General features: G+C 50.9%; 2 protein-coding genes across 4 annotated transcripts in view; one reads left to right on the top strand and one right to left on the bottom strand.

The window, feature by feature from the left end:
- The window catches only part of LOC143787695 (putative endonuclease 4), a 47168-nt gene extending 43146 nt beyond the window's left edge, over window positions 1-4022 (bottom strand). The window contains exons 1-4 of one of the 3 annotated variants that reach the window (XM_077276639.1): window positions 3743-4022; window positions 2325-2442; window positions 1519-1619; window positions 1333-1446 (exon numbers count right to left, since the gene is read on the bottom strand). In XM_077276639.1, the coding sequence (XP_077132754.1) occupies window positions 1333-1446; window positions 1519-1609 (205 nt within the window). In that variant the 5' untranslated portion in view covers window positions 1610-1619; window positions 2325-2442; window positions 3743-4022. The remainder of the gene's footprint in view (window positions 1-1332; window positions 1447-1518; window positions 1620-2324; window positions 2443-3742) is intronic. The other 2 variants (XM_077276640.1, XM_077276642.1) reach the window with 2 other exon arrangements.
- An 18225-nt stretch (window positions 4023-22247) lies between these two features.
- Window positions 22248-23203, top strand: LOC143787852 (noggin-like). The gene has a single exon (XM_077276960.1). The coding sequence runs from the start codon at window positions 22371-22373 to the stop codon at window positions 23106-23108; it is 738 nt and encodes a 245-aa protein (XP_077133075.1). The 5' UTR covers window positions 22248-22370; the 3' UTR covers window positions 23109-23203.
- Window positions 23204-23610: the final 407 nt, after the last annotated feature.

Genomic DNA, 23610 nt, shown 5'->3' with positions numbered 1-23610 from the left:
AATAAAAGTATGAGTTATCATGGAAAACACAAAATAGTCTGGGTGACCCTAAACGTTTGAACGGTAGTGTATATCCCTCCTTATGAAGTCCCCAGAGTTAGCAGCCACAGTAAGTTAATTATTGGACTTGCTTCAAAGCTGTACTTTATTATAGGGGTCCATTATAATAAAAGGATAGTGTAGCAAAAAATAAATAAAACTATAGCCTACCAGACCAGTGCTGCTCCTCCTCTGCAATGCACAGTGTATCCCCCACCCCTCTACCGGCATCAACATCACATGACCACTGCAGCCAATCAGCTGCCGCTAAATGGCCTTAACTGTCACATTCAATCAGAACAGTTTCCTCCTATTTGACGGTTTGGTTTGGTAAGCGATCTTTTTTTTCTTACATCACCCTAGCCCATTAAAGGAGTTGTACCAAATTTGGAAGTTACCCATATCCCTGAGCAAGGCAATAACATCCTGATTCCTTAGGGGTGTGACTGTTGGGATCCAGAGAATCAGGCCTCTGAAGATCTTCCCATGACTGAATCCGGTGGTCGAGCATGCGCACTGCACTCCATTCATTTTTAATGGGAGTGCCAAAGACGAGATGAGCGCACGACTCCGCCATCTCTATTGATTGGGGATAACTTCCAAACTTGATACCACTCCTTTAAAAGTAGAGAATGCCTTTAATCCATGACCATCCATCTCCTCTGCACTGATCTACAGTATATAGCCATCAGGGAGAGTGTGATCATCACAGCAGCTAATATCATAAATCCCAACTTGCTTTCTTAATAAACAATTCATTAGAAAACAGGGACGGCACAACAAGTCACTGGGGTCTTCTTTTTCTCTACAGAAACTAGTAAGACACACTGGTGGGCCTGATATCAAGATCTAATTTACACCACTTGGAGGTCAACTGCAAACCAATAGCGATGAGCGAGCGTGCTGGGATAAGGTGTTATCTGAGCATGCTCGGGTGTTAGCAGAGTATCTTGAGCATGCGCACATATTATGTTCCAGTCCATGCGGCTGCATGATTCATGGTCGATAAGACAGCTGGGGATTCCCTAACAAACAGGTAATCTCTGCACGTGTTGTGGCTGTCTAACAGCTGTGAATCATGCAGCCGCAGGGACTCCAATATATTGCTCGAGCACGCCATAGATAAGCGGATAACACGTGATCCGAGCACATTCGCTCATGACTAGTATCCAATGACCTACTATTTGGCCACCTCTGCTATAGAGAACGTCTCTGGTGCTGCTCAGAGCCGACTATCACCGGACTTGTGATGTCGCCGGTTCTGTAATCAGAGAGTCTATTGGTAGCACTTACATTTATCAGGTTTCCGATCTGTTGGTACAAATTCTGTATTCTGCGCCTGGGATTCGCTTGACGTTTCTGTATTCTTTGTTTTTCGCTTCTTGCAAGGCTCAGATTTTAGATTTTCTGAGAAACAAAAAAAAATTCACCCTGAGCATCGGCGTCCTCCTCATATCATTACATTATAAGCGCTCACACCTTCTTTCTTTGTCCGTCTTTTTACTTTACGGTCAAGTGTGAGATTTTTCTTTGTTTCTTGAGCAGTAGAGTCTCCTTCATGCCCGTCCATATTATGTGAGCTGTAGAGAATTAGATTATTTGTGTAAGAGCAGGGAAAACAAGGTGCACAAACTCACTAGGGTGCTTTTACTTTGCCTTCAGGCACCTATTCAGTGGCACGGTAGGGGTTTGTGTCCAACCCCCTTGCAAAACAGAATTCAGGCGTATGCCCCGATGGGGCCATAGACTGTAATGATGGCAATGAAGTGAACGTGTGCTCTGCCGTGCATCATTTTCCAGTAGGCGTACACTCACTCTGACAGCACCATTACAGTCTATGGTCCCATTGGTGCATATGTCCAGAGCTTGATTTGAGGGAGGTTTGGATGTAAGTCCCTACGGGGCCACTGAACAGGTGCCAAATGCAGTGTGAAAGCGCCCTAAGAGGACGTCCCACTTCGAAATAAAAGGACTGCTTAGTTTGGACGATTTCCTAACATAGAACATTATCCGTTGGTACTAGTGGCAATGGATGGCCGCTCCTCATATCCTAAACCTGTTATAACCCCAGTAAGGTCTAATAGCTGGAGGTTACACATGCAAAATATAAGGTGAACGCTAAAAGTGCTTGTTAATAGCTGCAGTAGATCGGTACAGTCAGGCAAAAGAAAAAAAGGATATATAAAAAATAGATTGAGAAAGGTTAACTTACTTTAAAGAAGTTGTGAAGATGTAAAACAAAAGTCTAAAAATGGCTTAAGATGGTGTGAAAAAAGAAGCCATACCTTACTGATCCCCCACTGCTGGATGCTTTCCTGTCCCTTGGGGGTCCTCTGTGCTCCCTCCACAGCTGATCACGTGCCGATGAGCCAGGTGATCGCTGCAGCAGTAGGACATGTCAAACTACAGGGAAGGTCACAGATTTCAGTCATATAGCCAAGTGGCAGCTACGCGGCAAGTGATCAACTGTAGAGATATGCAGGGACTGACAGGGACCAGAGTGACGGGGGACTGGAGAGGCAAGGGCCAGAGTGACGGGGGACTGGAGAGGCAAGGGCCAGAGTGACGGGGGACTGGAGAGGCAAGGGCCAGAGTGACGGGGGACTGGAGAGGCAAGGGCCAGAGTGACGGGGGACTGGAGAGGCAAGGGCCAGAGTGACGGGGGACTGGAGAGGCAAGGGCCAGAGTGACGGGGGACTGGAGAGGCAAGGGCCAGAGTGACGGGGGACTGGAGAGGCAAGGGCCAGAGTGACGGGGGACTGGAGAGGCAAGGGCCAGAGTGACGGGGGCCGGAGTGATGGGACTGGAGTGGCAAGGGCCGGAGTGATGGGGACTGGAGTGACGGGGGCCGGAGTGATGGGGACTGGAGTGACGGGGGCCGGAGTGATGGGGACTGGAGTGGCAAGGGCCAGAGTGACGGGGGACTGAAGTGGCAAGGGCCAGAGTGACGGGGGACTGGAATGGCAAGGGCCAGAGTGACGGGGGACTGGAATGGTAAGGGCCAGAGTGACGGGGGACTGGAGTGGCAAGGGCCAGAGTGACGGGGGACTGGAGTGGCAAGGGCCAGAGTGATGGGGGACTGGAGTGGAAAGGGATGGTGTGACGGGGGACTGGAGTGGCAAGGGCCGGAGTGACGGGGACTGGAGTGACAGGGACTGGAGTGACAGGGACTGGAGTGACAGGGACTGGAGTGGCGGGGGCTCCTTTTTTTCATATCAGGTTGGTAAAATAAATGAATGAATAGTAAATATCTTCATTATAAAAGGAATATTATTATTAGTCCCTCAATGTAGTGAAGTAAATGCAAGAAACGTCTAATTTTCGGTGGTCACTGTTAGGCTATGATCATAAAATCCGTATTTGTAAGCCAAAATCAGGAGAGGAACAATCAGAAGGAAAGTATAATAGAAACACGTCACCACTTATAGATTTATGCAGCCACTGCTGGTTTTGGCTGACAAATACTGCGGTACAATACTGAGCGTGTGAACACGGCCTTATACACAGCGGCAGGGTCAGCGCTCACACTGGTGAGGTGCCTAAATCATCTCTGGGAGGCGCGGGCTCCGCTGTGTGATTCACCTCACCAATAATGGACTTTACCATTGTACTAATAAATAACATTTCAGCTGATATATAAAAAAATTAAGTGGCAAAATTAGTGGACATGTGGAAAAAAAGTAATTTATATTTTTTTACTTACTATAGTCAGCAGCCAATTAGCTAAGAAACCTGATTAATGCTCGTTTTGTGTGTTTGTTTCTGTAAGCACATGACGTGCTCCTCTATCATCCAGCAGGGCAGGAAACTGCAACTTTATGATGGAAGATTAATAACTAAATACCGACCATGGAACAGTTAGAGAAACACATTACACGTCTGTCTCCAGCACCGGACGGGTTAACAACGAGTGCCGCGTGTGCTCCCCGCTCCCGTACAGAGGTACTCACCGCACTGGTCACACTGCGCTCTGCGCCTGCGCTGGAGGAGGCGGCGCTGCGGCCGCTCTATAATCAACCATCAAGACACTGACTGAGGCTTCTTAAAAATGGCCGCTATCAGCAGTGAGGGCAGACACAGAAACGACACGTGTATCAGAGGCTCCTCCAGGAGTGAGTGCCTCACAGAAGGCTGAAATTGCTAGGCATGTGGCGCCCTCTGGCGGTCACCGCTGCACACTTCGCCTCTTGCCAGCTGTTCTCTGAGTTGCTTCTTCTGCGACACATTTGGACTCATAAACCACTTATGCCCTGCCCTGAGCTACGTTCATACATTGCGTATTTGCTGCAGAATTTACACACGGAAGGTCTACAGCGTGAGGCTGCTGTAACACTAGCAGTATGTGGTCAGTATTTTACCTCAGTATTTGTAAGCCAAAACCAGGAGTGGAACAATTAGAGGAAAAGCATAGCTCCCAACCGTCCCTCATTGTGCGGGACTGTCCCGGTTTTGAGCCTTTGCCCCGCTGTCCAGCACGTGACGCTCTACTTCCCGCAGACAGCAGAATCAGCTGACGCCCCCTTGTGTTAAGCCATGCCCCGGGCCCTTAGGCTACTTTCACACTGGCGTCGGCACGGGGCTGTCGCCATGCGTCGTGCCGACGGACAGTGTGATTATTTGACACAAAGGGGGCAGCGGATGCATTATTACAACGCATCCGCTGCCCCATTGTGATGTGCGGGGAGGCGGGGGTGGAGTTCCGACCGCGCATGTGCGGTCGGAAAAGACGCTATCGATGCTGCAAAAAACGTTACATGCAACGTTTTTTGCTGGCGACAGACCGACGCGACACGACGCAACCGTCGCACGACGGTTGCGACGTGTAGCAATGCGTCGCACTGCGTCGCTAATGTAAAGTCTATGGAGAAAAAACGCATCCTGCAAGCACTTTTGCAGGATGTGTTTTTTGTCCAAAACGACGTATAGCGACATGCAGTGCACGACGCTAGTGTGAAAGTAGCCTTACCCTTCCGTATGGCTGCCTGCTTTCTGCGCACAGGACCTGTGATGAGGTCACAGGAGGGGAGGAGTCAGGGGTCACATGATCGGGACCTCCGTGGATTGCAGGACTCGGCTGTGCTGGTTGCCAACTTGCCACATGGTGCTGCAGGATGAGGTAAGTAATGCCTTGTGTGGGGTCAGGAGGTGTACAGTGTGGATGTAGCAGAGCCATGTGTGTACGAGGTGTATGGAGCGGAGCCGTGTGTGTGCGAGGTGTATGGAGCGGAGCCGTGTGTGTATGAGGTGTATGGAGCGGAGCCGTGTGTGGATAAGGTGTATGGAGCGGAGCCGTGTGTGTATGAGGTGTATGGAGCGGAGCCGTGTGTGTATGAGGTGTATGGAGCGGACCCGTGTGTGCATGAGGTGTATGGAGCGGAGCCGTGTGTGTATGAGGTGTACGGAGCGGAGCCGTGTGTGTATGAGGTGTACGGAGCAGAGCCGTGTGTGTATGAGGTGTACGGAGCGGAGCCGTGTGTGTATGAGGTGTACGGAGCGGAGCCGTGTGTGTATGAGGTGTATGGAGCGGACCCGTGTGTGTATGAGGTGTACGGAGCGGAGCCGTGTGTGTATGAGGTGTACGGAGCAGAGCCATGTGTGTATGAGGTGTACGGAGCAGAGCCGTGTGTGTATGAGGTGTACGGAGCAGAGCCGTGTGTGTATGAGGTGTATGGAGCGGAGCTAAATGTGTACGAGGTGTACGGAGCAGAGCTAAATGTGTACGAGGTGTACGGAGCGGAGCCGTGTGTGTACGAGGTGTATGGAGCGGAGCGCATGTGTACGGAGCGGAGCCGTGTGTGCAAAGTGTACGGAGCGCAGCCGTGTGTGTAGGAGTAGCTATGTGTGGCCATTATATGGTATGAAGTATCATGTGCTGCCAATATACAGTATGGAGCATCATGTGCGGTTATTATACAGTATGGAGCATCATGTGTGGTCATTATACAGAATGGAGCATCATGTGGGGTCATTATACAGTATGGAGCATCATGTGTGGCCATTATACAGTATGGAGCATCATGTGCGGTCATGATACAGTATGGAGCATCATGTGCAGCCAATATACAGTATGGAGCATCATGTGCAGTCATTATACAGTATGGAGCATCATGTGCAGTCATTATACAGTATGGAGCATCATGTGCAGCCAATATACAGTATGGAGCATCATGTGCAGTCATAATACAGTATGGAGCATCATGTGCAGCCAATATACAGTATGGAGCATCATGTGCAGTCATAATACAGTATGGAGCATCATGTGCAGCCAATATACAGTATGGAGCATCATGTGCGGTCATTATACAGTATGGAGTATCATGTGTGGCCATTATACAGTATGGAGCATCATGTGTGGTCATCATACAGTATGGCTTAAATGGTAGAAACGTGTGCACTACTGGTGGTGGTGCAAAGGTAGGTTCCCACACCTTACAATATACTTAAAGAAAAACCTTGCACTCAACTTATGCTCTTGTGAATTTTTAATGTAATACCCAAAACGTTTCGGTCCAACACACCGGACCTTCATCAGTTACGTACTGTGTGTGGAATAAAGTGGAGAGACAGATAAAGTCTCTGGGCACACGAAATAGCAGCGTCTGAAGACGAGCGGAGGATTCCGCGTCCCTATGCGGCACTCTATCCCTTCTCCTAACATAAGTGGATCTTATCCCTTGTCAGCCTACATTTCAGACGCTGCTATTTCGTGTGCCCAGAGACTTTATCTGTCTCTCCACTTTATTCCACACACAGTACGTAACTGATGAAGGTCCGGTGTGTTGGACCGAAACGTTTTGGGTACTACATTAAAAATTCACAAGAGCAGAAGTTGAGTGCAAGATCATACAGTATGGAGCATCATGTTTGGCCATATTTTTTTGTTTATAATTATTGTATATGAAACAGTGTGATCAGCAGTGCTAAATGGGTGTGGTTGGGACGTGGATATGGGTGTGACTAATTATGAATGGGTGTGGCCAGAGGCGTGGCCTCAAATTTGCCACGGCGCGCGTTGCGCACCGCAAACTTTGTCCCTTTTTCCCATCTTCAAAAGTTGGGAGGTATGCAAAAGTATAATAGAAACACATCACCACTTACTGAGGTAAAATACTGACCAAATCCTGCTAGTGTGACGGCAGCCTAATACAGTATCAGCAAAGTAGATGACAATTCAACAAATGGAATTTTTTTCGTTCGTGAAAATTTCTCCCCTGAAATTGATTTTAAAATTTTCATCGGTTCTTTGTGCAGAATTCATCTCGGATTTTGCAAAGGGTAAAATCTGTGTCAAATTTGCAGCAAATTTTTCATGTGTAACCCGCTTGGTTAATGCTGTAGAAAAATGTATGATCTATCCTTAGGGTATAGTATGGGGGGGGATTTCGGCTGCTGACCCCCCAGCCATAATACTGCAGCAAAATCTGCATTGGTAAATCCCACTGCAAAAATGGTGTCATAGAGCCATGTATTTCACAAACGGCAACATAACCTTGCAGTCACTCGTCTCAGAAGTGATGCCGTGGTGTACGCTAAAGGATTTTACAATACCGACTATATACTTATCATTATCAGGTCTTTTAGACCTGATGGAGATGGTGTACTTATTGTGAAAATCCTCCAGAATGGCGGTACAATTCTGATACTAAAATGAGCATTTTGTGAGTCCAGCAAAAATTTAAAGACAGATAACCCTGATGCCGCAGTCAATTGTGAAAACGGCAACTTAAAAAAATTGTAAAAAAAATGGCATTACTGAGAACAACTCCTCATCCCTCCAAAAATAAAGCCATCATTTAGGTTTGTTGGTGGAAAAGTAAAGTTATAACTCTCAGAATATAGCAATGCAAAAATTATTTTTTTAGAAAAAGCAATTTTTACTGTGCCAAGGTAGGAAAACATAAAAAGATATACATGTGATGTACTGACCCTGACAATAAAGCCGCTATCACATTACCACACAAAACACACAGAGAACTGCATAAAAAGACTACAATTCCCAAACTGCTGTTTATTTGTTCATTATGCCTCTCAAAAATTGGTATAAGGGCTCATTCACGTCACATTTTATCATATACAAACATGGACAAAATAGAATTCATCATCTTTCCCCCATCTCACTCTACCCCTCCACCAGACCTATCCATCAATGTCAATGGCTGCTCACTTTCCCCAGTCCCACACGCCCGGTGCCTCGGGGTGATCCTCGACTCTGCCCTCTCTTTCAAGCCACATATCCAAGCCCTTGCCTCCTCCTGCCGACTCAAACTCAAAAATATTTCCCGAATCCGCGCATTCCTTGACCATGAAACCACAAAAACACTAGTGCATGCCCTTATCATCTCCCGCCTCGACTACTGCAACCTCCTACTCTCTAGCCTCCCTTCTAGCACTCTGGCACCACTCCAATCCATCCTACACTCTGCTGCCTGACTAATCTACCTGTCTCCCCGCTATTCCCCAGCCTCTCCCCTATGCCAAGCCCTTCATTGGCTTCCTATCGTCCAGAGGCTCCAGTTCAAAACCCTAACTATGACATACAAAGCCATCCACAACCTGTCTCCTCCATACATCTGTGACACGGTCTCCCGGTACTTACCCACATGCAACCTCCGATCCTCTCATGATCTCCTTCTCTACTCCCCTCTTATCTCTTCTTTCCACAACCGCATCCAAGACTTCTCCCGTTCTTCCCCCATACTCTGGAACTCTCTACCCCAAGATATCAGACTCTCGCCTACCATAGAAACCTTCAAAAAGAACCTGAAGACTCACCTCTTCCGACAAGCCTACAACCTGCAGTGATCCTCAACTTACTGAACCGCCGCACAACCAGCTTAACCCTCTCCTAGTGTATCCTCACCCCTCCCCTGCAGACTGTGAGCCCTCGCGGGCAGGGGCATCCCTCCTTCTGTACCTGTGCGCCTTGTTTTGCTCATGTTGATTGTACTTGTCTATAATTGCCCCTTCCACGTGTAAAGCACCATGGAATAAATGGTGCTATAGAAAATGAATAATAATAAAAACAAACTGATTGTTCACCACCTTGATTTTTTCACGGACCAATAGACTAGCATTACTGATTTTGATCAATAGCAGACATGTCTCTGATATTTTCCACAGGCCACTCCCGCTGAGGAAAAAATCAGAAGTGCACAGCCCCAGAGAATATGATAGCGAGTGCTATCCGTGAAAACCACTGATAGCACTCTTACAAGAAAATTGGATGTGTAAACAAGCCCCAAGGCTCAGGCACAGCACTTATGTTGGGATTCCTGTCTAAATCTCCAAAATCCGATCCAAAATGTTATATACCCCAATATGCTATTAATAAAAACTTCAAGTCATTGTGCAAAAAAAAAATTCCCCTGCTCAGGTCTGCTACCTGTCAATGGCACTATAGGGGGATTCTACAGTACTGATGGTGGAGCGCCCCCACTGCCGCAGGGCCGAGGGGTACCCGGTACCGGGCCTCTGAGTCTCTGTTCTGGGGTTGTCACGGTGGCTAGACCCGGTCCGTGACCCTGCTGAGGGGCGTCCAGTGAAAGGTGGTGGTAAATGGTGGTGATATTGCGGTACAGTGTAGGTCGTAGTAAATAACGAGGACACCAGGTTGCAGTCTCTTTACCTCTTTACTGAAGGTTTTAGAATCCTCAGTCCAGAGCGCTGTCAACAGGGCTGTCAGAGACCGGCCGGTCCAAAGGCACATCAGGAGTTCTCTTTACAGGTGGGAATCAGTGTCTACCTTCTAGCGCTGTGTGTTGTAGTCCTTCCCTGCTGAGCTCCCGGGATAGTCCTCACAACTGAGTCTGTCTGTCTCTGATGTTCGTTCTCTCCGTCCCCCAGATGATATGGTAGGACGCACCCGTATGACAGTGTAGGCCTGGAGTTCTTCCGGGACCCTAGAGTCGCCCCTCTCCCACAGCTGCCTCCGTTGTCTGCTTAGGTGATTTGTGTGAGACAGCCAACCTATAATTGGCTGTCCGGCCGTGGTTTGCAGTAGTACTTAGAGTCTCTTACTTGCTCGGTGTTCCGGCCACCGACTGTTTGCGCCTCAGAAGGATGTTGCCTCGGTCTAACAGCACGACTCCTTCTGGTCCTAATGCCGCTTTTCTGTATTCCCGTGGTTCACTGGTTAGTTCTGCTCTTAGGAGTCTGCAGGATCCCATCCCTGACAGGTCCTCTCACTAGCTCTTCCCAGTTACTTCTCTCCCTGTCTTCCTGTCCAACCCCCAGTTTTACCAGAGTGTGAGGAGTGGCCTACTAGATAGAACCACCCCTCCTGGTGGCCGGAGTGTGAAGTGTAGTGTGAGTGTTACCTGGTCAGAGAAACTCCTTTAGTGCAATCAGACGTAACATCACTCCCCTTAGTGGCAGAGCGACATTACTGCAACGACCAGGACTCTGGGGCGCTGCACTCCCCCCCGGTTAAATCCAGTACTCCCGGACTGGGAAAACAAGAACAACAATACATGTTAACAGAAAACACACAAAATTTTGAAATAGCATAAACAATTAAACATAACAGTGCTTCCCTTTATGGGAGGTGAGGACTCTTGAACGTTGCGAAAGTTAGGTCACGCACAGTTTGACTCTCAGTTCAGTGGTTGAAACAGCGGGGACCCCGGGTAAACAAAGGGGTCCCCCTTTTGAAAGTTTTTGAGCAATTCACCGTCCATTACTCTATTGTCCATTTTAAAACCTGTAACAAAAGATATGCACACAAACATTTTTAATTAAATAGCAGCCCTTATTAATACCTCCAAGTTTTGTAGCGGAGGGGAGTTTGGTTCTGAGTGCTGCGTGTGGACCTTCGCAGCGCAGGGGTTGCTATTGGCCTAACAGGGCCCGCTATGCTTGCTACCGCTGGTGTAGTGCACTGTCTTCTAGCTACACTTCTAGTGAGTCTGGGTAGCACTGGCAGGTTGGGGCTCTCAGAGCTGCTGCTATCAACAGTGGGTACAGCAGATCCACCGATAGCAGAGGGAGGATTTGCCGGTTCAACGGTTGGCATGGCATCTTCAGGTAGGGCTTGTTGAGGTTGCGGGGCCGGATGATCTGGTACCACCATGGCTTCTGGTGGGTCCGGCTGTTGAAACGTTATAACAGGTACCACGATGGCCTGATTTATCTGAGTCCAGGACTGGGGAAAGTCACCAAGGACGGTATGGATCATCTTCTCCTTTTCCACCGGCGGGGAGATTCCTGGGGCCGTGTCCCTCTCTCTCAACTTATCGGGGCAGACCTTAAGGTGATCCCTGGATACCGCTGTCGAGGTCTCCCCTCTGTCCTTGCTGATGAGACAGACCTTCGTGTTGTCGAAATCGGATGGCAGGATGGTATACGGTTCCGCTTCCCATTGGTCATCGAGCTTGTGTAGTCTCCTCTTTCGTTTAAGTACTTACTCACCAGGTGACAGGGGAATCGCCGGAGTGTGCTGGTTGTAGTCCCTTTCTTGTTTTTGCCTAGCCTGGGCGAGACTTCTTTCCACGCACTCCTGTACTTTGCGGTACCTTCGCTGCCTTTCTGTATCCCAATCTGCATCCAGCGATTTATCTTCGGGGACTAGGACCCCCATGTCCAGATCAACGGGTAACTGGCTAGGCCTTCCCCTCATTAGGTACGCTGGAGTACAGTTGGTGGAATTTACTGGGATGTGATTGTAGATATCCACCAAGTCAGGCAACTTTGTCGGCCACAGGTTCCGTTCCTCTACGGGCAAGGTCTTCAATAAGTCGATCACCACCTGGTTCATCTTTTCGCACATCCCATTGGTTTGAGGATGGTACGGCGTGGTTCGGATCTTCTTACACCCGTACAGTTGGCAGAACTCTTGGAACACTTCTGCTTCGAATGCTGGTCCCTGATCGGTCAGTACCTTCTCCGGGTAGCCATGGGGCCTACAAAAGTACTGCTGGAAGGCCTTGGCGGCAGTCCTGGCCGTTAGATCCTTGACAGGTACAACCACCAAAAATCTGGAGTAGTGATCTACGATGGTAAGAGCGTAGAAATAGCCTGACCGGCTAGGTGTCAACTTCACATGATCCAGCGCGACCAGTTCGAGCGGCCGTTTGGTGATGATAGGCTGCAGGGGAGCCCGTTGGCTGCCACGGTCCTTCCTGCGTAGGCTACATGGACCGCACTCCCGACACCACTTCTCAATGGCTCTCTTCATGCCAATCCAATAGAACCTCCCTCGGAGTAGCCTCTCTAGCTTCCTCCATCCGAAGTGTCCGGCTCCATCGTGGTAGGCTCCCAGAACCATGGGCGCATCTCGCATTGGCACCACTATCTGCCACACCAATTTATGAGTACGTGGGTCGATGCTCCTCCTGCACAGCTTGCCATCATGGATAAACAGTTTGCTTCTCCCCTTCCACAGCTGTTGGGTTTCCTGTGGATCATCTGGGCCGAGATGCAACCCTGCCTGCGTCAAGAGCTCTTTCACCCGACGGACCGCGGGGTCACCATCCTGGGTTTCTGCCCACCCGTGATGGGGCAGGGGATTCAGCGTGGCATCCGGTTGGTTCCTGTGCCTGTTCTTCACATGATGAGAGTTCTGAGTGGCTTTGGGGCGATGGAATGCAGGCAGCTCCACCTCTTCAAGTGCCTACGGGTCTTCTCCCGTTTCTGGCAAATTGGGCATTCGGGACAAGGCATCGGCATTGGCATTCTTGTGTCCTGCCCGGTACTTGATGGTGAAATCGTAGTTAGACAGCCGGGCCATCCACCGCTGTTCCAAGGCCCCGAGTTTGGCAGTATCCAGATGCGTTAGCGGATTGTTATCCGTGAAGACGGTGAATTTCGCGGAGGCCAGGTAGTGTTTGAACCTCTGTTACTGCCCAGACGATGGCAAGGAATTCCAGCTTAAAGGAACTGTAGTTGTCAGGGTTTCTTTCCGTGGGACGGAGTTTCCTGCTGGCGTAAGCGATCACCCTTTCTTTGCCTTTCTGGACCTGGGACAGCACGACTCCCAATCCCACATTGCTGGCATCTGTGTACAGAACAAACGGTTGGTCGTATTCGGGGTAAGCCAGTACCTCTTCTCCCGTCAGTGCCGACTTCAAACAAGCGAAGGATCCCTCCAGCTCCTCGTTCCAATCAAAGGGGGTGTTCCTCCCCTTGGTCTTCTTTGGTTGGCCCACCAACAGGTTTTGCAAGGGTGCGGCCTTCTTAGTAAAGTCCTTAATGAACCTCCGGTAATAGCCTACCAGCCCGAGGAACTGCCGGACTTCGTGAAGGTCACTGGGCCTTGGCCAGTCCTTGATCACCGTGACCTTGTCGGGGTCTGGGGCCACTCCCTCAGCGCGCACCACATGGCCCAGGTACTGCACTTTAGGTTTCAGCAGATGACACTTGGACGGTTTCACCTTTAAGCCGAAGTTAGACAGGGCTTCAAACACCTCGGCCAGGTGCTTCAGATGGTCTTCGTAGGTCTTAGAGAAGACAATGACATCATCCAAATACAGCAGCACGGTTTCGAAGTTCATGTGTCCCAGGCAGCACTCCATCATCCTCTGGAACGTCCCGGGAGCATTGCACAATCCGAAGGGCATGTAATTGAATTCGCAGAGACCCATTGGTGTCGTGAAGGCCGTCTTCTCTTTGTCCGCCTCCGCTACAGGAACCTGCCAGTACCCACTGGTGAGATCTAAGGTAGAGAAGTAGTTAGCAGATTTTAAGGCAGCCAGAGACTCCTCTATCCTGGGCAGTGGGTATGCGTCCTTATGTGTAATGCGATTCAACTGCCTGTAAACAACACACATCCTCATTGTACCATCTTTCTTTTTAACAAGGACTAAGGGAGCTGCCCAGGGGCTACAGCTGTCTCTCACCACCCCAGCCTCCTTCATTTCCCGCAACATGTCCTTGGCACACTGGTAATGAGCTGGGGGTACAGGGCGATATCTCTCTTTTATGGGTCGGTGATCTCCCGTGGGGATATGATGTTGGATCCCTTTCACCTGCCCAAAATCTAAGGGGTGTTTGCTGAATACCTGCTCGTACTCGTGTACCACCCTGTAGGCCCCCTGTTTTTGATGGGATGGGGTAGAGTCAGTGCCCACATGCAATTCCCGACACCAATCTTTCGAGTGCTCTGCAGAACCGTTGCCCTCCGCCACGTTTGACGGGACCAAGGGTTCAGGTGTCTGTATCACACTATTATTAACAGTGAACAATTTGGCGAGCGTGGCATACTTGGTGAGGTGAACCTCTTCCTCCCCACAATTGAGGACACGTACGGGCACTCTCCCCTGGCGAACGTCGATCACCCCCCGGGCTGTCAGAATAGTAGGCCTATTGTCTGAATATACGGGTTCTACCAAGGCCTGGTAGTCCTTTCCCCTGAGGCCTATGGCTGCCCGACACCATATTAACATTTCACTCCTGGGGGGTATGAATCACTCACAGTGAGACGACCAATCTCACCACCAGTCAGCTCTACCTGCTGTCTCTGCATCAGAGCTCTGATTTCCTTCTGCAGGGCACGTTGCTCACTGTGGCCAGCGGTTTCTGACACCTGTTGCAACAAAACAATAACTTCTGCAAGACAATTTTCTATAACATTAGTACCAAGAGTCATCATGGGATTACATTCTCGACGATCAATATCAACAATCACAATCCCTTGGGCTTTCAATTCCACCCGCCCCACCTTGATGGTGACCTCCTTATACCCCACTTGTGGCAACGGCTGACCATTACTGGCTATTATGGTGAAATCATCGTCAGGGCCACAAGTAATATCGGTGTCCTCCCAATACCGTTTATAAAGCACGTAAGGTATAGTCGTCACCTGAGAACCGGTGTCCAGCAAAGCGTTCAAGGGGATTCCATCAACCACTACAGGGAGAACTGGTCGTCCTCCAATGTACTTGGTTCTCCAATGCTGCGGGCCTGACCGTCCTACTCCTGGGGGTTGGCCGTTTGCCCCAGGGGTTGCTCGTTTAAAGGACAGTACCTTGCAAGGTGGCCCACCTGGTGACAGCGGCGGCAGATGGGTCGTCCGTCCTGGTGGAAGCGATCGTCGTTCCGGCCTCTGGTCGGCGGAGTCCTCCTCTGTCGCATCCAAGGGACATCCTCTGGTCTGGAGGCCAACTGGATCTTCTCCTTGGGGGCCTCCTGTAGGGACTGCACCGTCCGGGCCAGGGCAGCAACGCTCTTGGTTAGCTCCTGCATCTGGAGGCGGAGTCCTGCAGGGGAGTCGTCCTCTAGGCTCTGGGCATCGGCCTCGGCGGCAACTGGGGCATCCGACGCCACCTCCTGGTGGTATGTGAGAGCCGGACGCCGGGGAGGTGCTGCACGGCTGGGCTGTCGCTCCTGCAATGCCTGGATAGCTTTATCTTTGAATTGCGCAAAAGTCAAGTCTGGATTTTGCATGGCCAGGAAGTGCAATTGGCTCCGTTGGTGACTGCACAGGAGCCCCTCAATGAACCGCTCCTTCAGGAGTTTATCCTCATCCTGCATGCTGCCGGGGTCACTCTGCTTAATGGCCCGCATCGCCTCCTGGAGATTAAGGGCATAGTCCCGTAAGCTATCCTGCGGTCTCTGTTTGCATCCATAGAAAGTCAGTTTAATTTCTGTAGCAGTGCGAGTATCGAAGGTGGCTTTAAGCTTTGCAAAAATCTGCTGTGCAGTTCCCTTATCCTCGGCGGGCCAGGACTTCAATTCTCTCAGAGCCGCCCCAAAGAGTTGGCCGGTTATCATATGAACCTTCTGAGGCTCTGTCAGGGGATAGAACTCGAGCAGGCTGCAGAGCCCTTCCTTAAAGTCAGTGAATGTATGCGACTCCCCAGAGTATCGTGGGAGCCAGGCCGCTCCGGGCAGGTACGGCATAGAGAAGGGCATTATGGCTTTTGTGTTAGCGGCAGCGTCTGACTGGCTGAGGGGAACAGCGGGTTCGGCGGCAACCGGTGGTTGTATTAGGGCCGCGGCTTCGCCCGCTGCGGGGCCCGGAGGTGCCCCTGTGTCCCCGGCTGCGGCCTCTTCCTCCGCTCCTCCCGACTCGGACATGGCTGGCCCTTCCTCCACTAACCTGCTGGAGATCGGAGTTCCTCTTCCGGGATCGGCACGTTACCGCGCTTTCTCGTTCCGCGCTTCTTTTTTGGCCGGTCCCACCCACGAAGCTGAGGCTCCTCCCTCCGCACACTGCGATGGCGAATCGTGGCGGGAACTCCTGGCGGCAATTGTCAACGCACAGTCTTTGCAATAAGTTACAGTCCAAGCACAATAAATCACAGTTCCAAGGCACACATGACCTGATTCTTCAGGCTTAAGTAAATCCTGTTCGTGACGCCAAAATGGAGCGCCCCCACTGCCGCAGGGCCGAGGGGTACCCGGCACCGGGCCTCTGAGTCTCTGTTCTGGGGTTGTCACGGTGGCTAGACCCGGTCCGTGACCCTGCTGAGGGGCGTCCAGTGAAAGGTGGTGGTAAATGGTGGTGATATTGCGGTACAGTGTAGGTCGTAGTAAATAACGAGGACACCAGGTTGCAGTCTCTTTACCTCTTTACTGAAGGTTTTAGAATCCTCAGTCCAGAGCGCTGTCAACAGGGCTGTCAGAGACCGGCCGGTCCAAAGGCACATCAGGAGTTCTCTTTACAGGTGGGAATCAGTGTCTACCTTCTAGCGCTGTGTGTTGTAGTCCTTCCCTGCTGAGCTCCCGGGATAGTCCTCACAACTGAGTCTGTCTGTCTCTGATGTTCGTTCTCTCCGTCCCCCAGATGATATGGTAGGACGCACCCGTATGACGGGGTAGGCCTGGAGTTCTTCCGGGACCCTAGAGTCGCCCCTCTCCCACAGCTGCCTCCGTTGTCTGCTTAGGTGATTTGTGTGAGACAGCCAACCTAGAATTGGCTGTCCGGCCGTGGTTTGCAGTAGTACTTAGAGTCTCTTACTTGCTCGGCGTTCCGGCCACCGACTGTTTGCGCCTCAGAAGGATGTTGCCTCGGTCTAACAGCACGACTCCTTCTGGTCCTAATGCCTCTTTTCTGTATTCCCGTGGTTCACTGGTTAGTTCTGCTCTTAGGAGTCTGCCAGGATCCTATCCCTGACAGGTCCTCTCACTAGCTCTTCCCAGTTACTTCTCTCCCTGTCTTCCTGTCCAACCCCCAGTTTTACCAGAGCGTGAGGAGTGGCCTACTAGATAGAAACCCCCCCCCCCCCCGGTGGCCGGAGTGTGAAGTGTAGTGTGAGTGTTACCTGGTCAGAGAAACTCCTTTAGTGCAATCAGACGTAACATCACTCCCCTTAGTGGCAGAGCGACATTACTGCAACGACCAGGACTCTGGGGCGCTGCAATGGCACAAAGCCTCTGGAAGATTGATATGGAAGAATTCCGTAAAAGGTGTAATTTCCAAAGTGTGATCCCTTGTGGAGAAGACAGGTGTACATGTGTTCTGACACACTTGGGGCTCTGCAAATGGCACCTGCAAAATATTCCAGGAAAAATCCATGCTACAAAAGTGAAATGGCTCTCCTTCCCTTCTGAGCTCAGCAGTGTGCCCAAACTGAAATTTCTAACCACATATGGGATATTTCCAGTTTTGGGACAAGATTTTTAACAAATTGTGGGGTAATTTTAACTTATTACCTCTTGTGATAGTGAGAAATCTGTGACTAAGACAACATTTTAGTGGATTTTTTTTATTTTTTTTAATCTTCATCGCCAAAAGGTATAAAAGAACTGAGCTGTGAACCCTGCACTGTTGTGAAATATAATAGTTGCTTGAAGCTGCAGCACATATCTCCATTGTGGTCAATGCAAGATGGACTGTCATCACAATGAGGAACCAGGTTACGCCTCCTGACGAACAAGTGAAACGCAAGTCAGGGTATTTGCTCAAGTAATCCCGTCAGCCTGCCTCATTATGTCTATGCAGCACCCCAGGTTACCGGTTGCTGCAATGATGTTGCTTTTCCTTCGGGGAAGGTAATGTCATGCTCAGAGGCAAAGGAGTTCTCTTCACCAGGTAAGGCATACACATGCAACACATTCTGAATCCAGGCCAGGAGGGGGAGCTCAGGACCCGGATTCAGGGGGGCTTCCCTGTATATGTATCCTGACCTAGAGGAGGAGCTAGTTAGTTGTTCAGAGACACAGAAGTAGAAGGAAGTCTGGAACTAAGTGCAGAGAGAGAGGCCTGGCAGCCACAAGGGAGCTGCAGCCTCTGGAAGGAGGAAGAATCTAAAGGGTTGTTGTATGTGGAGTAGCCGGAAAGGAAGGAGCCCAGGAGAGGGACACAGCTCAGAGGGGAACTGTGGCAGGGCATCCTCAGAGCTGAAGCACAGTAGTCAGGAGCTCGAGGCTTTTGTGGGACTCTAGGACACAGAGCAGAACCGGAGGGCATGACACTACATGTTACCTGCCCACACCACGCCTGAGGCGCAGCAGCACCTGAGGAGCCCGGGGCATATTGGAGTCCCTGTAAAAAGGCTCAAGCTGCCGGTCGTGCAGGTACCTGTCCCAGGACAGGGGGAAACTGGAGGACCCTGTAGGAAGCTTCAGGCAGCAGGGACCTCCCTTGAAAGGCGCTAGTCGGAAATTTTAATGCAGCGTCGGTCCCCCTATTGACCGAACTCCACAGGTGGCGTCACAACAACCTTTGAACATTTAACCCCCTTTAACGTTGATGCCCAGGGCCACGGACCGGGTCGCAGCCACCGTGACATCGTCCTTTGCAACCGGTCCCGGTGTAACAGGCCAGATTAACCCCCCCCCCCCCCCCCGCCCAGAATATACCCGGGGTTAAAGTGGCCTAGGCCAGATTACACCCCGGGTATATTCTGGCCTAGCCCAAACTGTACCCCGGGGTATAAATTGGACTAGTCCAGATTATACCCCTCCAGGTCAGAATATACCCCAGCTGCTGTAGATCAGGCAGCCCACGGGGCCCCTGGCAGCACACAGGGGCCCCAGGCAGCGCACAGGGGCCCAAGGCAGCGCACAGGGCCCCAGGCAGCACACAGGGGCCCAAGGCAGAGCACAGGGCCCCAGGCAGTGCACGGGGCCCCAGGCAGCGCACAGGGGCCCCAGGCGGCCCACAGGGGCCCCAGGCGGCGCACAGGGCCCCAGGTGGCGCACAGGGCCCCAGGCAGCACACAGGGGCCCCAGGCAGCGCACGGAGCCCCAAACAGCGCACAGGGCCCCAGGCAGCACACAAGGGCCCCAGGCAGCGCACAGGGCCCCAGGCAGCCCACAGGACCCCAGGCAGCCCACAGGGGGACCCAGATAGCGCACAGGGGGGCAGAGACAGTGAGCAAGGGGGTAAGGGATAGCGCGCAAGGGGGGAAATAGACAGAGCGCATGTCCCCGGTGCGCTGTTTGGGCCCCCCTGTGCGCTATCTGGCACCCACTGTGCGATGTCTGGGGCCCTGCTCTTGAGTATATCACTCAATCCTAGTTTCACATTTGCGTACAGCCATACGCATGCGTACGCTCTCAGTGAAGCCTTGACCCCTGCTGCGCCCCGCCAGTTAAGCTCCGCCGACATTCTTTTGACGGTGCTGCAACCCACGGCGAAGGCAACAAGTTGGATTTTCTTGCGTTCACAGAATCGTCAAAACAATGCATGCAGACACAAACGCAAACATCCGCAGGGCCTGCGTAACCAATGATAAAGATAGGGTACGCAGGTCGCATGCGCACCTGGGCGGAGCTAATTGGCAGGCGCGACAATGGGTGGGGCTTCACTGAGAGCGTACACAGCTGTGCGCAAATGTGAAACTAGCCTAAGATGTCTAGGGCCCTTGTGCGATGTGCGATGTCTGGGGCCCGTTCTTGAGTACATCACTCAATGGTGCACATAAACGTGAAAAATATGATCTTTAATATGCTTCAATCTTTAATATACTCAAGAACGGGGCCACAGACATCACACAGGGGGTCCCAAACAGCGCACATGGGAACCCAGACAGCGCACAGGAGGCAGAGACAGCGCACAGGGGCCCTGCGCGCTGTCACTTCCCCCTCCCTTGTGCACTGTCTCTGCCACTCGGTGTGCTGCCTGGGGCCCCGTGTGCTGCCTGGGGCCTCGTGTGCTGCCTGGGACCTCGTGTGCTGCCTGGGGCCCCATGTGCTGCCTGGGGCCCCGTGTGCTGTCTGGGGCCCCTGTGTGCTGCCTGGGACCTCGTGTGCTGCATGGGTCCCTGTGCGCTGCCTGGGGCCCTGTGTTCTGTCTGGGGCCCTGTGCACTGCCTGGGGCCCTGTACGTTGCCTGGGGCCCCTTTGCACTGCCTGGAGCCCTGTGCGCTGCCTGGGGCCCCAGTGGGCTGCCTGGGGCCCCTGTGGGCTGCCTGGTGTCCTGTGCGCTGCCTGGGGCCCCTGTGTGCTGCCAGGGGCCCTGTGGGCTGCCTGATCTACAGCAGCTGGGGTATATTCTGACCTGGAGGGGTATAAACTGGACTAGTCCAATTTGTACCCCGGGGTATAGTTTGGGCAAGGCCAGAATATACCCGGGGTATAATCTGGCCCAGAGGGGTATAAACTGGACTAGTCCAATTTATACCCTGGGGTATAGTTTGGGCTAGGCCAGAATATACCCAGGGTATAATCTGGCCTAGGCCACTTTAACCCCGGGGCGTTAAACTGGCCTGTTACACCGGTACCGAGTATCCCACTGCCCTGTGGGTGCATCATCTACATGTACACTCACCGGCCACTTTATTAGGTACACCTGTCCAACTTCTTGTTAACACTTAATTTCTAATCAGCCAATCACATGGCGGCAACTCAGTGCATTTAGGCATGTAGACATGGTCAAGACAATCTCCTGCAGTTCAAACCGAGCATCAGTATGGGGAAGAAAGGTGATTTGAGTGCCTTTGAACGTGGCATGGTTGTTGGTGCCAGAAGGGCTGGTCTGAGTATTTCAGAAACTGCTGATCTACTGGGATTTTCACGCACAACCATCTCTAGGGTTTACAGAGAATGGTCCAAAAAAGAAAAAAAATCCAGTGAGCGGCAGTTCTGTGGGCGGAAATGCCTTGTTGATGCCAGAGGTCAGAGGAGAATGGGCAGACTGGTTCGAGCTGATAGAAAGGCAACAGTGACTCAAATCGCCACCCGTTACAACCAAGGTAGGCCTAAGAGCATCTCTGAACGCACAGTGCGTCGAACGTTGAGGCAGATGGGCTACAGCAGCAGAAGACCACACCGGGTACCACTCCTTTCAGCTAAGAACAGGAAACTGAGGCTACAATTTGTACAAGCTCATCGAAATTGGACAGTAGAAGATTGGAAAAACGTTGCTTGGTCTGATGAGTCTCGATTTCTGCTGCGACATTCGGATGGTAGGGTCAGAATTTGGCGTAAACAACATGAAAGCATGGATCCATCCTGCCTTGTATGGAGCATCTTTGGGATGTGCAGCCGACAAATCTGCGGCAACTGTGTGATGCCATCATGTCAATATGGACCAAAATCTCTGAGGAATGCTTCCAGCACCTTGTTGAATCTATGCCACGAAGAATTGAGGCAGTTCTGAAGGCAAAAGGGGGTCCAACCTGTTACTAGCATGGTGTACCTAATAAAGTGGCCGGTGAGTGTATTTCTAACTCTATTTATCGATATCTTTCTGTTATGTGGTGAAAAATTGGATGTTAGCAGATCTCTTGTTCCTTGTGGGGAACTGGGATTTTCTATACGAGTTTCCTGTGTTGTTTTTTAGAGGGATGTTTAAGTATTGTCTTGTACGGTCCATTTTATATATTTAATATGAGAAATAACTTGTATTTATATACTAATAAAGAATAAATTTTGATTCATTTCCATTGTTTCATGCTTTTTAAACCAGCTTGTAATTAGTAATAAATATAGATGGGTGGGACACCACCAATCACTAGAATGAGGACCCCGGGCAATGTGGCGTTATATTGGAGCGCTGTGAGGCATGCATACTGGCGCTGCCTTTGAATGCTATAGCACTGATGAATACAGCCAAGCCGTGGGCAAGGCGATTAATGCTTCTAGCTGAAATACCCCTTCAGTACGGTTTTACAGCCATTCACTATATTTGCTCCTATCAATGCACTATCCACACTGTATCCCTCTTGTGTATCCCATCTCCACTGTTGTAATGGGTGAGAGGGCAGTCGGAGAGGGAGTAATTATAAAGTATGTCAAGGAGCAGACTGATGCAGAAGACAGATCCAGGGTCAGACAGACCGCAGAAGATAAGTGAACGGAGGTAGACAGAAATAGAGGGATGTGAGCACAGGAGTATGCAGCATTAAGGACATTACATCTAATAGCCGGACAGCTGCACACACACAAGGGAACAGAAGAGACCTCATAGTCCAATAAACTCACAGACCCAGAAAATAGGATCTGTGGAAATGTTCTCGCTCTTCATTGGGTTAATACTTCTTGGAATCCAATGGTCTCCGGTTTACTTGGACAATACAGCTGACACCAAACGTTTGGATGAGAACCAAGCAGACACCGAACTGGGCACCCTACGACGGAGAATCTCCTCTGGCACGCGTCCTTACAGCCTCTCCCGATCGCCACTGGATTACCACTATTCTCCAAAACCCAAGCATTTAAAAACCCCTCGTCTTCTCCGAATATTAGGATCCTCCTTTGATCCATTCTGGATGTCGGTGGAGAAACCTGCAGAAAACGACACCAACAGCCACTTATCTGCGCTCAGCCAGGATCTTTTCGATGGTGCCAGTCGTTACCGCAGGAAGCTTACCCAGGAGGCTCAAAACATCAATTTTGCTTCACTGAAACTTCCAGCAGAACTCTCTGCTAACAGCAGCCATGTCGTGCTTGATGAACTGCGGCGCTGGCTGGTGCAGCGAGCAAGCTGCAAGCTAACGTCCACATGGGTGGATCTAGGTCCTGTTTTCTGGCCAAGATGGGTGAGGCACACGGACTGTGATGAGAGTAACACCGTATGTTCCTGGCCACCAGGGATGGAGTGTCGCCAGGCGCAGATTACGCATATTAAGTTATTGGCATGGCACTGCTGGATGCAGGATGCTGGTAAAGGCTGGGCATCCCAGAACTGCATGTGGAGGCAGGTACCTTACCCCGTGGTGGCTGCTTGTAAGTGTGCATGTAGGTAATAATGTATTAGGTTGCCTGCTGAGGTTATTTGGGGCTGATCTCCTCACCGCCATGAAGGTACAACTGGAGCAAAAGTTTTCTGTAAGATCACCAAATAAAGCAGCTTTCCAAACTTTTACTTTGTTAAAGTTTTTACATAGACAATGCATGGCAATGAAAGGATTAAATCTGGACAGCATGCGCCCCTGTAAGATGTTTGTTAGAAGTCAGTGAGACAGGCTGTCTGGGATAAGAGTGAAGGTCACCGGGGAACCCAAACAGCTGGCAGTACACAGGGTGCAAGGATCAGGGCAGGTATGCATTAATGCAAGCGTGCCACTGCCTAAGTGTGCATGAGTAGCATTCACTCCTGCATAGGACTACAGACACTCATGTATGATGATGAGAGTAGTCCCTACTAGTGATGGGCGAATGTGCTCAGATAATGTGCTATCCCAACGTGCTCGTGTGCTAACCGAGAGTCTTCGGCGTGCTCAAATATTATGTTGTCTGTTTGTTAGG

Source organism: Ranitomeya variabilis, chromosome 8 (genome assembly GCF_051348905.1).
Source record: "Ranitomeya variabilis isolate aRanVar5 chromosome 8, aRanVar5.hap1, whole genome shotgun sequence".
NCBI classification, from domain to species: domain Eukaryota; kingdom Metazoa; phylum Chordata; class Amphibia; order Anura; family Dendrobatidae; genus Ranitomeya; species Ranitomeya variabilis.
The sequence above is the reverse complement of the archived record's forward strand: the minus strand, read 5'-3'. Positions and strand labels throughout refer to the sequence as shown.

Bases quoted from the DNA above. Each gene is read 5' to 3' on its own strand.
- LOC143787852 (XM_077276960.1), top strand. From the start codon at position 22,371: ATGTTCTCGCTCTTCATTGGGTTAATACTTCTTGGAATCCAATGGTCT.